The following is a 17,236-nucleotide window of genomic DNA, read 5'->3' as shown; positions in this document are numbered from 1 at the left end:
GGTCTCCATCCATTTACTTCTGCTCTGTAGATTCTCTTCAACATTCGCTCCTCATCCATCCTCTCCATGTGTCCAAACCAACCGAGTACTCTCTTAAAGAGACAGCAAGGCAAAGAGCCAGATGTACTCATGAAAAAAAACATATCTGGCTTGACCCCTGATTTAGAGTACATACGCACAGTATTATAAACAGGGTTGGGTCAGGTTACTTTAACTTGATTACTTTCAATTACTTTTGGATTACTCCAATACCAAATATGCTAATAAAAGACAAAAGAAACTAAATATGAATACAATTACTACATTTTGTGCAGGCTTGGGGAGTAACAGAATACATGGAACGGCAAAAATGATGTTGGCAAGCTGTTTGGATTTATTTTGATTTGGTTTCTGTCGCATTTTATGTTCGTTTTGCCGGAGATCAAAGAGATCAAAGCCAGGAGAGAAAGCTTACCACGTGTTGTGAGTCATCATTTTATTCATATTTAGTTTCTTTTGTCTTTTATTAGCATATTTGGTATTGGATTAATCCAAAAGTAATTGAAAGTAATCAAGTTAAAGTAACCCTACCCAACCCTGATTATAAAATATTATAACTAGACAGTATGCAAATGAACTACAGCAGGTTTAATTTTGTAACTCTGGACCCAGCCCCCATTCCCAAGCGCTCCCTTTGTCAAGTATGACATCATGTGAGTTTGTAAAACGAGTGCTAACAAGTTGCCGGAGCAATACGACGCATTCTGTACATTACGATATACATCAGGCAGCCACCGGGCAGCTGTGCCACAACTGCATAAAAAGCCCTTTCTTCCAGTTCTCCAGCTTTGCGCAGCTTTGATTACACAGCAAATGATGAAACCCGCACAGGACCGAGCACTTGGCAAAGCGCCGTGGAAAAGACATTTTGGAGCGTGTACCTTCGCGAGCGCGCTACTTACCAGTTTGGCCTCTGAGTGCATGGAGGGAATGTGCGCGGAGGAACAGGGGCTGCTGTGGGTGGGGCCTTGCATAGCCATCATGTTGGCGCCCATCGAAATTTGCCTCTCCATCTGACAACACGAAGGCAAAAGTGAGTCAACAAAACCCGAGATGAGAGGCGAGCGGAGGGATGTTTCACACGACAGGCCCTCCTCTGCTTTTGTGCCATGATAACAGGAGCTGACCCCAAACAGGAAGGCGGTATGGAGAGACTTAACACAGGAAACTGGTAAAACGAAGGTGTGTGTGCTGATAGTTATTAACCGTATTTTCCCGACTATAACCTGCACCTAAAAACCCCCAATTGGCCTGGAATTGGAACGTGCGCCTTCGAAACCTGTGCCTTACATACCGCAGAATACAGATACGGTTGGAAATGCATACAGTATTTATTAGGGTTACAATGATTAATCGACGTTGTTGACAAAACTCAATAATAGAAACAGTTGACAAGGGAATTCATGGTTATCTGTTGAATCCGCACACATTTTTCTAACAGACTAAAGCATCTTTACATGAAGATAATCGCTGCTGAAAGTCGTACATGCACATTAGCGTCTCGAGCGGTAACATAAACACACAAAAATAGTGTTATCAACATCAAGTACTCTTACCGAAAAATCGAAAGTTTGGGAGCATTTTAACCTGGATACAATGAATAAAAGACTACCGTATTTTCCGCACTATAAGGCGCACCGTGTTATAAGGCGCACCTTCAATGAATGATATATTTTAAAACTTTTTCCATACATAAGGCGCACCGCATTATAAGGCGCTACAGTAGAGGCTGTAGTTACGTTATGCAACCATTAGATGGTGCCATGTTAAAGGGAATGTCAACAAAACAGTCAGATAGGTCAGTCAAACTTTATTAATAGATAACAAACAAGCTTTCCACAACTCCATTCACTCCCAAAATGAATAAACAGCTGTTTTGTTATTTTCTCTGAGGTAAAGCATTTTCGTGACACATCTTTAACATCTTTGAACAACAGCAAGGCATAACATTTTACTTTTCCTCCATTTAGTCAACATGCAAAAAACCGTCTGATACTGTTATGGTAAGTTAAACGTTAGTGCAATCGCAATATAGTGACACTCGTAATGTGCAAAAACAATAACAAGTGCAAAACAATAACAATAAAGCAATAACATAATAACTGTAAAATGTAAAACGTAAACAGCTCATCCTCATGCTTCCTCCACTTCCGCACCATCGATTCATTAATGTTAAACTCTCTTGCTGCTGCTCTATTTCTGTGTTCTACTGCGTGACTGATCGCCTTGAGTTTAAACTCTGCGTTGTAAGCGTGTCTCTTAATAGGAGCCATTTCAGGGTCTTTTACAAACGCACAAATAAAAGAGAATCGTTGTTTAATATTTCCCAGTATGCACAGCGCACTTCTTCTTCGACGCGAAAAATGGAGTCGGTGGCTGCTTACCGTAAGTTGCGAGACCTGTCGCGGCTCAATATTGATCCATATATAAGGCGCACCGGATTATAAGGCGCCTAGTCAGCTTTTTAAAAAAAAAAAACAGATTTTAGGTGCGCCTTATAGTGCGGAAAATACGGTACTTGAAGAGCTTACATAGCATGGCAATAGCTCTGTGACACACGTTGGACAGTTGAACGAAACGGTGTCACTGACCAGAAACAGAGACAGGACCCGGTAGCGTTCGTTTACTCAGTTTTATTGAAAAAAGAGAGAGCAGTGCTTGCTTCCACGATCCGATGATCGACAGACATGAGTAGCAGATGGCTGGAACGCGGAAGTGGCACTTCTGTGTCGAGTGAGGATAATCGTAGACAGCCGGGATACTGGTCACTAGCCGGGACGGGAGAGCAGGGGCGGTATCGAGTTCAGAAAAGAGGTCGGCAACAGGTATCAGGCAGGAAACGGGGCTAAACAGGTCAGATGTCGGGATGGCAGATCAGGGCAAAAACGGGTCCAGAAACAGGTTGGCAACAGGTATCAGGTAGGAGAAAACAGGGCAGGAAAATGTATGAAGGTATGAGCTTGCCTAGCTGGGAGCATCGGTTCCATACGATCTGACGGCTTCCTCTTGAAAGCCGGGGTTTAAAAAGAGTCTCTGAACCAATCAGCGCTCAGGGCTGTTGGCGCCAATTGGGCAGTCAAAGGTGCCCTGAATCAGGAATCATGACAAACAGAGTCTGACTCGCCTCGGTGAGATTCAAGTAACCTTCAAGCCAATACGGTTTCTATGACATGCTTTGTACATTTTATATGCATTCATTTTGCTATAAAAGAGTATGAACGTTATGTCGGACTGTACCTGATAAATGTATTTGAAATGAATTGCTTGCAGTCTGAATAACAAACAAAAACCTAAAAATAACTATCCAATTGTTTGACTAATAATTTAAGAAGTCGGTGATTAGTCGAGTCTTAACACAATCGTTTGTTGCAGCCCTAATATTTAGAGGTGTGCTTCACAACACAGGGTTTTGCAGTAGACTACTGTGTTTGTGCATGATCGATCAATCGTTCAAACGTTGCCGACCAAAATAGCAAAAAATTTTATCAAACAGGATTAGAGTGCTGACATTTTACCACTAGACCACCAGCGGTACTGGCGTTGTATGAAAAGGCATTAGACCTTATCCCATTATTACATACATTTTACTAACAGTGCCAGAAATGAATGTTTAGAGAATGGAGAAAACAGGAAGTTTTTTTAACAAAACACTATACAAGCTCCTTTTTTTGTATACATATTAAACCGCGTCATTGAATAAGTGGAGGGACTGTTAATCCCAAGGTTCAGCAACCCAAAATGTTGAACGAGCCCTAACACATTTAAAAAAAAATACCGTAATGGCTAGAGAAGCAAAAAAAAAAGGCTTTATACAAAAAATTTACAAAAAAAATAAAAAAGATCCAAAATCAGATATCCTCTATTTTCATTCTTATACACATTCATACAGAACAAAATACGCTTGAATCATACAGTATAATATTTAGAAAATATATGGATGAACAATAGTGTATAATTTTAGCTCTGTGAATACTACAGAAATGATAACTTTTAAAAAAGGATTTTAATAAGTGACATATTTAATATCCATTCTAAACATTTTACAGCCTTAAAAATGTTTGTTTTGTGTTCATCCTAGAGCAGGGGTGTCCGAACTTTTTAGAATGCGGGACAGATTTGGTAAGCTGAAAATGTGTGAGGGTCGGCTATTCAGTCTGGCATTTTAAAACAGTTTTTAGTAAATTCACCCTTTGTGAAAGGTTTGCAGTGCTTCACGATCAGCGTGGCGACCTCATAGCTCACCTTTGTAGTATTTTTATCTGATTCTCAGGGTCTCGTGAAAAAGCGCTGCTGTGCCATTGAAACTGCTTCCAGTTTCTTCACCTTCAACAGCGTTGGGTTCAAGTTAGCTTTATGTAATTGGCATGTTTCATCTGGCGTCGGCCCTCACAGTCTACTTTCCTTTTTTTATTTACAGTCGTCATGTATAAAATGGGGTGGGCTAGAATTCCGTGCGAGGTGGCCAAAGCACTACTGCCAAATTCTGGCAAAAAAGTAGATTTTTTGGGGGTACAAATTTATTTTATACTGTGGTCAACATTACTGACGTGACGCGGGTTCGATTTTTGTTTCAGGCAATGCTTTTGCAATTTTGGTCGGCAACACTTAAGTTTATAGAGAGCCTTATACACGAATTAACACGGTAGCACTTCCATCCATCCATTATCTGCACCGCTTATCCTCAGTAGGGTCGCGGGGATGCTGGAGCCCATCCCAGCTATCTTCGGGCAGTGGGCAGGGAACACCCTGAACTGGTTGCCAGCCAGTCGCAGGGCACACAGCGACAAACAACTCACTCGCTCATTCACACCTAGGAACAATTTACACCAGTCAATTAATCTGACATGCATGTTTTTGGAATTGTGGGAGGAAACCGGAGAGAACATGCAAACTCCACACAGGAAGGTTCGATCTCATGACCTCAGAACTGTGCCACGCATGCGCTAACCACTGCGCTGCTGTGCTACAGTAGCACTTACTGTAGTATTATTTTCATGCGCCTTGAAGCCGGGTGCGCCTTATGCAGTGTTTCCTCTAAGCTGTGCGAGTGCGCAATTGCGCACTGCTCGCACATTTTCAGCGCACAAGAAAATCTAGCCAGCGCAAAAAAAATGAAGGCTCAAAATTACTAATTAAGACGCGACTTAAGTCAAAGTTACAGTGCGTGAAGGTAAAAATACATGGGTTCCCCTGACGCTGTGTCCTAAATGCGGTATTTTGAAGTCGAGTCGAATTAGAACGAAGTTGAGTAAAGTTAGTAGAGAACCGGCTTCTTCGGCTCGGCTCGCTAAAAGGAACCGGCTCTTTCGGGTCCTAAACGGCTTTCAGGTTGTTTTTGCTTCTTTAATCCCAACATGACCAAATATTATTTAAAATTATGCACAACATGAAGGAATAGAATAGGAAGGGGGGGGAATAGAACAAAAAAGAAAAAAATACCAAAATGAAAAAGTAGTGAAAAGCTGCGAAAAAAAGAAATAAATGGAAGAGAAAAAAAGAAGGAAAAATCTAGAAAAAAGCCAGAAAAAAGAAAATAAAGAAATGTGAGAAAAAAAGTAAATAGAGAACAAAAAGAAAAAAGTAACAGCTCTGAAAAAATAAACACAATGAGATTTTTTTAAGGGAATTAAAAAAAGTAGAAAAAAACAGTGTTGCATTCAAATAATTTCCAATTATATCAAGTGAATCTTGTTGCCAACATTGTACTTCCACTAAAAAATGTGATTAAGTACAGTTCTGTATCTTACAACCGACTAAATAAGCCCCCAAAAATGTTAATATTATGCGACAAAATATATTAGGAAATAAAAAGAAATGGATATCTTGTGAAAGAATTGTAAGAACAAACGAGGTTTGTAGGCCGTACAACCTTTGCAATAGTACATGAGTCAATTCATTCAAAATAGAAAAATAATTTTGCATTGCCGGAAACTCAGCAAAATAAACTTGATGTCAAGTTTTGGACATGTTTGATAATGACTTAGTTGCCACACTTGGGATTATGGTTGCTCACTGTTGTTTCAAGCGTTGCTCACCGACTTTGTGTGAACGCTCAGACCCGTGGAAAATTACAGGGAACATTGGCCTTACGTATGAAAACTATACAACAAAAGACTATTTTTGGGGTTTGCCCTATAATGTGATGCGCCATATTCAATAACTTGACATTGAGTAATTTATGATTTCGCCATACATTCGAATTTGTGCACAAAACTTCCCAGCTGCTGACTCCGGATGGTGGCTTTAGAGGTGGGGTATCCCCGGGGATGGAGGGAGTAGCCCCCCGAAGGCCTCAGAGAATAGTCAAGGAGAACCTGACACACAGCCTTAATTGCACTAAGTGTGTTTTGTGTCAAAATATCACCCTCACCCGCACCCCTTTCCTGAACCGTCAATCTTCCCCCGTAGTGGCTTAACTCTTAATTTAATAAACATGCGGGTTTTTTTCCTCTCTTTGCGTACCATAAACCCGAACTGTCTTGTGTTACAATATGAACGTGCAAAAAAAAGAAGGAAAATTATAAAGACACCTGGCCGAGCCGAGTCGGTCAAACTTTTACAGCTATAACAACTTCCGTTGGTTCAAAAAAAACAGAGGAGGGGTCCTGCCCGAGGGAGGGCTGGCTATAAACTCATACAAAGTCATTGTCACAGGGGGGGTTCTTCGAAAAACTAAAATGGTCAAAAAATCGCAGACGGACCGACAAAAGGGGACTGACAGGAGAGAGTTTAAATACTGACAGGGAATCGGCATTCCATCAGTCCGTCGTTCATAAATTGTCAGCAAACTGTCCGTTAGTAAAGGTCAGAACAGGGGTGGGTAGGATAGCCCAAAAAGTACTGTTACTTCAGAATAATATTACTCAAGTAGAGGTAAAAGTAGTCATCCAAATACTTGACTAAAAGTAAAAAAGTACTCAAGTACTGAGTAACTGTAACAACGTCGTAGTGATTGATTTTACTTTTAAACAATCAATCGGATCATCAAATGATCAAAGTCCATCTAACAAACACCAAAAAAACCAGTAGATTAAAATAATCATTGTAAATTCAATGTCAAGAACCAGGACATGAATCAGGAGAACCCAATCGTGTAACGTTACTCACAATTTATTGGGAAGAGGAGGAATGCGCGCACACTCGATCTGGAGATCGATGGTCGCGGAAGTGGATTGATACCAAACAGATCGGGCCGAAAACAAAACAGGATCAAACACAGGCAAATTCACAGGACTTGGCATATCACACAGAGTCTGGCAGTTTCGCCAACGCTCTGACACCAGGCAACTCGCGAGATCGCGTTTAAGTAGTCCGGCAGCAATCTGTCAATGCGTTTCTTCTTTTTCCCTGTTTTTTTTTCTATTTTTTTTTTAATTGCTTTAAAAAAAATCTCATTGTGTTTATTTTTTCCTAGCTGTTACTTTTTTTCTTTTTGTTCTCTATTTACTTTTTTCCCTTTGTTTCTTTCTTTTTTTTTCTGGCATTTTTTCTGAACTTTTCCTATTTTTTCTCTTCCTTTTGTTTCTTTTTTTCTCAGCTTTTTTACTACTTTTTCATTTTGGTATTTTTTTCTTTTTTTGTTCTATTCCTCCTTCCTTTAAGTCATTTTGTGCATAATTTTACATGATATTTGGTCATATAGGGATGAAAGAAGCAAAAACAACCCGAAGAGCCGTTTAGGACCCGAAAGAGCCGGTTACTTTTAGTGAGCCGAGCCGAAGAAGCCGGTTCTCGAAAAACTCTACTGACTTTACTCAACTTCGACCTTGACTTCAAAATACCGCATTTAAATCACAACGTCAGGGGAACCCGTGTATTTTTACCTTCATGCACTGTAACTTTGACTTAATTCTCTTTATAATTATCAATTTCGAGCCATGATTTTTGCGAGCTGGCTAGATTTTCTTTCGCACGGAAAAGCTCTGGGTAGTGTGCTTGTAAATTGCTTTGTCTATTTATCCTGACATCCTTTTATCTTATTTTTCTTTACTAGGTGTTTACCCTCGAGTGCCATGTCTGTTTCCGTTGCAAACAATGTTCACTACATCGTCATGAGTGCCAATAAATAAGATTACATCAAATTCATTTACAGCTTAGACAAAGAATCAGGCTTTGTCTTGTTTTATCTCATTGTCAAGTGACACTTGCTAAGTTCCTGGTTTGTATCGGTATAGAATCATGCCTTTTTTACTGAACTTTGCTGAGAAAGTCTCTGCATCCATGACTGGCCAAAACAGTCCTAATTAAAATTAAAACTGCTGGAATAACCTAGCCAAAACAGTATGCTACAATTCAAGGATTGGAATACATCCAACTTTTGACATGATAATGGATAGATAGATAGATAGATAGATAGATAGATAGATAGATAGATAGATAGATAGATAGATAGATAGATAGATAGATAGATAGATAGATAGATAGATAGATAGATAGATAGATAGATACTTTATTCATCCCCGTAGGGAAATTCACACTTCCAGCAGTCTAACAGATGAACATGATGCCCTAGGGGTGCTTGTAGCGGAGTGGATGACATCACGCTAGTCCAAAAGTTTGACATCCCTGCAGCAGATGGCAAACTTTTCTTTGTGAAAATCCAGGGATACACCACCTCGTGTTAGCAAGTCCGCCTCCTCTCCGATTCCCCCCGGCTTTCGTGTCTCTATTCAGCGGCGTTGAAGCCGGATTGCTCCGGGTAGCTCCGGGTGGCTACACGTTAGCGTCCGGAATGCCAAACGTGAGCCACGTTTCCGCAAAACACAGCAACTGCGCTTCCTGTGCGCTTCGATGTTTTCCACCAGCACTCGATGATCTTATTTGGTCGTGAGTTCGCATTTACCATGATTACGGATGGTACCGAAGACTTATAACGCCGCTAGCCGCTTCGCTAGCTCCGGCTCTTTTTCCACGATAGGCCCCTTCATCACGCCGGCACGAGAATGACAATTACAGTCATTTTAAATCCACAATATTAGAATATCGACAATATTTTTACATTGCAAATCAGGAATTGACTAAAAGTCCGCGAGTACCCAATAACACAGAGAGCTCTATGATATTTTTTTTTACGTTTGCTGTCTGACAGAGAGTTTGTTATTATTTACTGCTTAGACGAAATGCAGACCTCGAATACTGGGTCGGTAGCGTCTGTACTATGCCAAGTTGGTAATATTGTCACGGTTGCCCATTGCCCTTACTTGGCCCCGCCTGTTTGGCGCCAGCTGCGGCTCGATGCCTGATTGGCTTCCCTCCTATTTAAGCTCAGTGCTCTTACTCACCACTTGTCAGTACGTCAACGAACCTCTGCACCAGCAGGACGTGTGTTTTGTCTCTGTCCGGTATCCTGCTTGTGTATCCTGTGTATCTTGTTGTGTTCGATATCTCACTCCAGTCACCAGTGTCTGGCATCGATCCCGTCTGTCTTGTCCTGTCTGATATCTGAATCCAGTCTCCAGTATCGAGTATCGATGCCGTCTATCTCGTCCTGTTTGTTATCTGTCTCCAGTCTCCAGTGTCTGGTATCGATCCCTCTGTCTCGTCCTGTCTGATATCTTGCTACAGTCTTCGTTTTCCAGTATTGATTCCGGCTGTCTCATCCTGTTCGATATCTTGCGCCAGACTCCAGTATCCGGTATCGATCCCGTCTGTCTCGTCCTGTCTGATATCTGACTCCAGTCTCCAGTATCTGGTATCGTTCTTGTCTGTTCTGTCCTACCCGGAATCGATCCCGTCTGTCCGGTATCGGCTTGTGTATCTGGTATCGATCCTGTCTGTCCCATCCTGTCCGGTATCGAAAACTAATTATGTCGGTAATGACTTTTTTGCAAACTAAATGTTTATATTCATTCAGGGTTAAAGTTGTGTCTCATCTAACTTCACAATTTTGGGATTTTCTTTTCCAAAATTGCTGATTTTTCCATTATGTTTCGAATATTGAAAAATAAATTCAGCACAGAAAAAAACAAACAAAAGTAATGACCAACAATCCCTAAGGTATCATCACAAACATCACCATCGACCACAGAGAGCTGGAACCTTTCACCAAATTTAGATATCTTGGAGCTGTCGTATCAGAAGAGAGGAGAGAACCAAAAATCATTGCCGGGATAGTTCAAACCACAGACGCACTTGCCAGACTTCAACACATCTGGAGGGACAAGAACATAGCAGTGGAATCAAAGATCAGACTCATACAAGCGCTGTGTACTTCTATCTTCCTCTACGCTTGTGAGACATAGACTCCCACAGCAAGAAAATGCAAGCCTTGGAGATGCGATGCTACACGAAACTTCTAATCATCAGCTACTTAGCCTGTGAGACGAGCAAAAGGGTGCGCAACACCATCAGAGGGCACGTTGGACCCTACAAAGAACTGTTGTCAACTGTGCGCAGACGCAAACTTCAGTGGCATGGTCACGTCACAAGATCATCAGGACTGACCAAGATCATTCTCCAGGGCACAGCCTTGGAGATGCGATGGTACAGGAAACTTCTAGGCATCAGCTACTTAGCCTGTGAGACGAACAAAAGGGTGCGCATCACCATCAGACCCTACGTTGGACCCTACGAAGAACTGTTGTCAACTGTGCACAGACGCAAACTTCAGTGGCATGGTCATGTCACGCGAGCCTCAGGACTGACCAAGATCATTCTCCAGGGCACAGTCCAAAGGCGCAGAAGGACAGGATAGGAGGAAGACCGGGAAAGAACTGGACAGACAATAAGAAATGTACTGGTGCCAACATAGATATGATCCAAAAACAGACCAGGGACCATCAACGGTGGCAACGGCTGTCCAGAGTTGCGTCCTCTTTGGTGACCTGACAACCCATGCGGTAAAGGGATCCACGAACCGTATCTAACGAATTTGTGTGCTGAGGGTCTGCAGACACACAGTGAGACAATCCATTCTCTTGCCTCATTGTAGAGGGCGTCAGGGAAACTAGGGATCCTGTTTTGGCGTACACTTCAGACCCAAACAACAGAATTCGTCATAGTTTTAGCAAGCTAATAGCAAGTCAAGCCATGCATTCATTTTTTTCCTCATTGCATGGCCTTTTTCTCATCATGGATGATTACCTATCTAATGATGCTTTTATTCAGACGAAGCCGCGCATGGACTTAATCCATAAAATAAGCTAGCTTTTCTATGCTGCAGGTTATACATTGCTTTCTTGCTCTGTCAATCAAGGGATGAATAAGATGTAGGTTTATTAATGACCGTAAATTCCGGACTATGGAGCGCACCTGATTATAAGCCGCACCCACCATTTCTTAGATGATCTGCTACTTTTGTTCTTACACAAGCCGCACCCATGTATAAGCCGCGTGCACCCGCACTCAATCTTGTGACACAATCGCAAGTTTATCACAGACCGGGCTGTAAGCTCCACATTTGTAACTGCATAGATAGTACACAATTCTAGAGTCACAGGTAGCATCATGAATGCAAATTGATACCCGTAATTAACGTATAATGCAGACTTGTAAAGTCCGGGTCCCGTTGAGAGTAATCCAAGGAAACAAAATGTATATTTTCAAAGTTAAGGGTGGGAAAAATATATATCCACTTTTGTCCGCTGCGACAACAGACAGATCTAACGGTAACTTTACCCCAATTCCCATCAGCCCGCGTGTGCTCCGCCCCTTCTTTTTGATTCGTCCCTAGAACACATAACAGAATAAATCTCTAAAATAAATACATTACAAAAATATACAGTTGCAAATACATATTATACATAGTTACACATATTCACGAAGAAAGACGGTACACCGAGAGAGTTTTCAAAGCTTTAATAATAATAATATAACTTTCATCCCAAACCGTGCCTTTGAAAGGTACCAACACGCTAGTAGGATCACGCTCGCAATGTATCAAACGCGCCTGTTAAAAAAAAGGAACCAGTAATTGTGAATTTCACGGAAGATCGTCCTCAACTTCATCCTCACAACTATCGCCATCAAGAGCGTCGCCATCAAGGGCGTCGTCCTCATTATCGGAACGTACCTTAACTATACAGACAATGTATGCTTAAACTTAGAGGTTGCAGTCTCTCATACCAGCTCAGTAGCCTAGATGGTAGGGCGCCCGCTTTGAGACTGGGAGGTCGCTGGTTCGTGCCTCGGCCGAGTCATACCTAAGACTTATAACATTGGTAAAATGGCGGCGCCCTCTGTTAGCTGCGGCTGCATCGGCTCGCTACAACGGGTCAGGTGTATCGACATTCCGTTCTTACAAAGAATGACAATACAAAGGAAATTATTATTATTATTATTATTCTTGGCGCCCATATTCTACTGGTCTTAATCTTACCTTTTATACTCTAGCGCCGCTGGTGGCCGTTAGAAAAATTCCATAAATTGGCCCCTTCACTGAATAAGCCGCAGGGCTGAACATTTGGGAAGAAAGTAGCGGCTTATAGTCCGGAATTTACGGTAATAAATCAGTCTGGCCTTCACCAGACACGAACCTCGACTCACGTCACCGCTTGAAATGACTGTTGTAAACCCAGCGTACGCGAATGAAACTCGATGCCTGCGTGTGTGAGTACAATCTGTGTTTCTGTGCGTTTTAATGGCGCGTTTGAGCGCTCCATTGTTTACTCACGGGCATCAGCACGGCAGAGGAGCCGGGCATGGTAGGGTCTGGCAGTGTGCCGGGCATGGAGGCTGGTAGCGGCTGTCTCTGTCTGTTTCGGAGGTGCAGCAGCGAGGACAGAGAGCCGGGTACGGGCCTTGAGAGGACACACAATGAGAAGTCGATGAAAACCAGTTCCATAAATCAAACATTCGATGTGGTAACGTAATAGAGGACTGACTAAGAAGTGTCATCATTACTGGAATACATACTTTAGGATTTTGCTTTTGTTAATTGAAAAAATATGAAAAAATAGGCCCCAACGCACTGTAACCGCGGTTTTATGATTTAATGGCAATCTGTTTCGTTTTCCGTGGACTGAATAGCAGTAAGGCTTTCCATTTTGGTCATTTGGTGGAGCGTGCTGAGAATGGTTTAAAGGGCATTAAGCTCACAGCACAGAGCCTACTATTCATGTTCATGGGAGTGAAAAAAACATTGAACTATTTTTGCTTTAAATATATCCAAAGTGACTCTTAAATTTTGGAAAACCATTTGGTTCCTGGTGCTGAAAATCATATTTATTTTTTATAACAGTGGACTTTAAAGCAGCGGTTCTCAACTGGTGGGTCGGGACCCAAAAGTAGGTCCCAAAGCCGTATTCAGTGGGTCAGGTCTTTGCTTAGGCAACATAATGCTAAGAAGAAGAAAAGAACCGAGGGTCAATTACGCAGTAGATGGCAACAATGCCCTGCTCGATCTTTTCTCCCTGTTCAGTCAATCAGCACCATCCTAATTGTGTTTGAGAGGGATCACATCACATTTTCTTGCAATTGTGTTGGTTTTATTTCCTTTATTCTGATTCAGATTAATTATTGTCATTCTTGTACACGTGTACACAGAACGAAATGTCGATACATCTGACCCGCACAGTTTCCTTGAATGTACAGATATAAATAAAATGTTGTATTGAGTTGGAGTATTGAAGTACTAATAATATACTAAATAATTATAGCTATGTACAGTATTATACAGTAGTGCAAAGAGTGCAAGAGGAGCAGCTAACCAGATGTGCAAAATATCTGCCCAATATAATAGTTTTCAAAAAAAAATAGTGATAAGGGGAAGGAATAGTGGCGAACAGTGACAACAACAATCCAGTCAAAGAAGGGAATTATTGCAAAATACGGAAATATTGTACGAGTGTCTGCCATTGAAGCACTGCTTGAAGATACAATAAAACGTGGATATATGAAACTATCTTTGCTTTAACTGTACAATCCTTTCATTCGATGAATTTGAGAAGTGGACTTTTTTTCACAAGTGTGGAGTGGTGGGTATAATATTTAATTACTAAATGTCACTGTATAGAGTAATGAAGGGATGTTTGGCTCTGGGTCCGGATCCAGACTTTCTGTTCTCAGGTGGGCTGGTTTCCGTTCTCAGTCAAAATATGTCAACTCCAAATATTTAGCTGTTTTTCAGTACTGAGCTTTAACATTCAGCCTACATTACAGATTATAAGCATAACACATTTATTCACAAGCAATGGGAAAAATGTTTGGCATTGAATGCATTAACTGGTTTATTTTAATGGTTGAGTAAATGCGGTTTTACACCTGAACCAACTCACCATGTTATACATATTAAAGTTTGTATTTTTTTGTCATACTTGTTGGAAATTAATTTAAAGGAATAACAAAATAAACGTTTTATCAGTGCAGTACGTCAGCTCTATTGTGCATTGACACCCTCTAGTGGCCGGAGCCAGCATTTGGTTTGCATTTATTTTTCAAAATCATAACTTTTGATAGAAATGACCTAGAGAATCACTTTCCTTTTAGACGCACTCAGAAATTATGGCAGGTGAGATTAAATAATTTAACAGGCCAGCCATATGTTTGACATGCCCGTCGTAGTGCAACCGAAACGAGCGCTACAAAGCACAAAGAAGAATACAAACTATAGATTGCAAAAGGGACTTGACCACGACATTATTTTTTCTTTTTTTTCATCCAGCCTTTTCAAAAGTTTTTGGGGGAGGTAATATAAAACAAATACACATTTCTTTACCTATGACTATTTTAATAAATGCACATTTATATGATAATTCATATACTTTTGTTATGTCCTGCACGGTTGTCATAGCGTCCAGCTGGCCCCGCCCCTTCACACCGGCTGAGACGCATTGGACTGATTGCTCTTGCAGTACTTAAGCGCTCCTTTTGGAACTGCCCGCTGCCAGATCATTGTTTAACCCTCGTTGAAACCCAGTTCATGCCCGTTTGATCTGAGAAATGCCCAGTTTGTAATTTTGCCTGCTTTTGAGCCTGTTTTGTTTTGTTTTTGGTCCGTTTGTGTGTTGGACAACTTTTCTTTCCTAATTAAAGTGACAGATCGTCTACTCCACAGGTGTCAAACAGGCGGCCCGCGGGCCAGATCAGGCCCGCTAAGGGATTGAATCCGGCCCGCGAGGTAACAAACAGAGAAGCGCGAGAGAAAAACAAGCTGCAGGTTGAAATATGTCAACTTGATGTTGCCAAAGAAAGGTGCCGCGAACAAAGACACTGTACTTGTATTTATTTCTCTCTCTCTCTCTCTCTCTCTCTTCCCCCCCTTTTCCACCCCTTTTCTCCCACTCTGTCTCTTTCTCTTTCACTCTCTGTGTCTCTCTTTTTCTCTTCCTTTGTTACTCTTTGTCTCTTTCTCTCTCTGTGTCTTTTCAACTTCTTTTGCTCTAACTTTCTTTTTTCCTTTTCTCTCTTTTCTCGTTCTCTCTTCCTACCTCTCGCGCTTTCTTTTCTCTTTTCTCTCCTTCTGTCTTTCTTTTTCTCTTTGGATTTCTTACTTCCGCTCCATTTCTTTCCCCATCTCTCACAACTTCTCTTTTTATCTCTTTTGTTTCTCACACTCTCTCTCTCTTTGTCCCGCCCTCTCTCCTTTTCCCTCCCTCTTTCTATTATTTCCTTATCTCTCCTTTTCTTTTGCTTTAATCTACTAGTCAGGCCCCCGACAGAATGTTTGCTCTATCGTGTGGCCCCCGAGTAAAAATGAGTTTGACGCCCCTGGTCTACGCATATGAGTTCCGACTTCCTGCTTCCCGGTCCGTTTCGTGACAACTTTTGCTTATTATTCCAATCAATATGGTTTTTTGATGAACGAGGAGCTAAATAACTCACACTGTCCCTTTAAAATTAAAAAAAAAAAAAAATGATCAAGAGTGCTTTCAAAGTGCAACAAACTGCCACCACAGTTTAAGATTAAAAACCTGGGATATGAAAGCTAATCATTTTACTTAAAGTGCTTGATAGCTTTGTGACCTTTTTAACTACTGTATGCTCAAAAGTGCAGCAGCCAAAGAGGTATCGATTGTCACATTCCTCAAGAAAACGGTCGATGCAGTCCGCTCGTTTCCAAAATCGGTAACGGTGGCGCAACGGACAAAAAAAGGCTGTTTCGAAACGTATATGTCTCCACACACGATCCAAAATGCAGAATGAAGAAACGTATAACTGAAAGCAGAGTTCTCCCAAACATTCGTCACATTATAATGGAACGCTTCTGAAACTTCTACATAGAGTCGTTAAAAAGTCTGGTCATAACCCACAGAGTATCGTGCTTCCCTATATGAGTAATCGCTCTCGTATTAATCATTTTCAAAGCGAGATTTACTCCTGCGGGTCTCTGATTTAGAAGCGATTCGTCAGGATAGGAAAGTCTGGACGCCAAAGTTGAGGTGTCGGGCGATGGATCGCGGATGTACTTAGAACATTCACGCTTTATGCTTAGTGACAGAAGATTAAATCCATACATTCATCACTGTGAACAGTAAGCAGCAGAATAGTCTCATGAGATTCCTACTGATAAACTGGAAGGCTTGTGAATAAAGGAACACTCAGGCCATGAGCTGGGTTCCTGTAATTCTTTAACCTTGTGTTTGTTTCATGTATTGGTGGGATTGAAGCCCCAATTTAAGAAACACCGATAACAATGTTGTGAACATTTTTTACAACTGGATTAACATGGCGATCCAGGATAAACACGTAATAAAGACGGGAAAAATCAAATGAAAATGAATGTCAGGATAAATAAGCCAACATATTTACGAGGTGGTGTCATGATTACCGATGTGATGCACCTGTGCCTGCTCCTTTGGCGCCAACTGCCTGGGACTCTGATTGGCTCCCTGTCCCTATTTAAACCCAATCCTATCTTTCCCCTTTTGTCAGTCCGTCTGCGAACCTCAGTTTACTCTAGGCAAGCCTTTTCGACCCTGACTCCCAGGGTTGGGTAGGGTTACTTTAACTTGATTACTTTCAATTACTTTTGGATTACCCCGATACCAAATATGCTAATAAAAGACAATATAAACTAAATATGAATAAAATGATGACTCACAACACGTGGTAAGCTTTCTCTCCTGGCTTTGATCTCTTTGATCTCCGGCAAAACTAACATAAAATGCGACAGAAACAAAATGAAAATAAATCCAAACAGCTTGCCCACATCATTTTTGCTGTTCCATGTATTCCGTTACTCTCTAAGCCTGCACAAAATTTAGTAATTTTATTCATATTTAGTTTATTTTGTCTTTTATTAGCATATTTGGTATTGGAG

The 17,236-nt window shown here is 41.3% G+C and overlaps 1 protein-coding gene across 1 annotated transcript in view; it reads right to left on the bottom strand.

Annotated features, from left to right (window-relative positions):
- creb5b (cAMP responsive element binding protein 5b) overlaps positions 1–17,236 on the bottom strand; it is a 150,243-nt gene that overhangs the window by 49,922 nt on the left and 83,085 nt on the right. Inside the window, exons 6-7 of the mRNA XM_088328102.1 lie at positions 12,650–12,776; positions 942–1,052 (exon numbers count right to left, since the gene is read on the bottom strand). Coding sequence (XP_088184228.1) covers positions 942–1,052; positions 12,650–12,776 — 238 coding nt within the window. The remainder of the gene's footprint in view (positions 1–941; positions 1,053–12,649; positions 12,777–17,236) is intronic.

Source organism: Urocampus carinirostris, chromosome 2, assembly GCF_059441175.1.
Source record: "Urocampus carinirostris isolate Australia breed hairy pipefish chromosome 2, RoL_Ucar_1.0, whole genome shotgun sequence".
Lineage (NCBI taxonomy): Eukaryota > Metazoa > Chordata > Actinopteri > Syngnathiformes > Syngnathidae > Urocampus > Urocampus carinirostris.
This window is presented reverse-complemented; position numbering and strand designations above follow the sequence as displayed.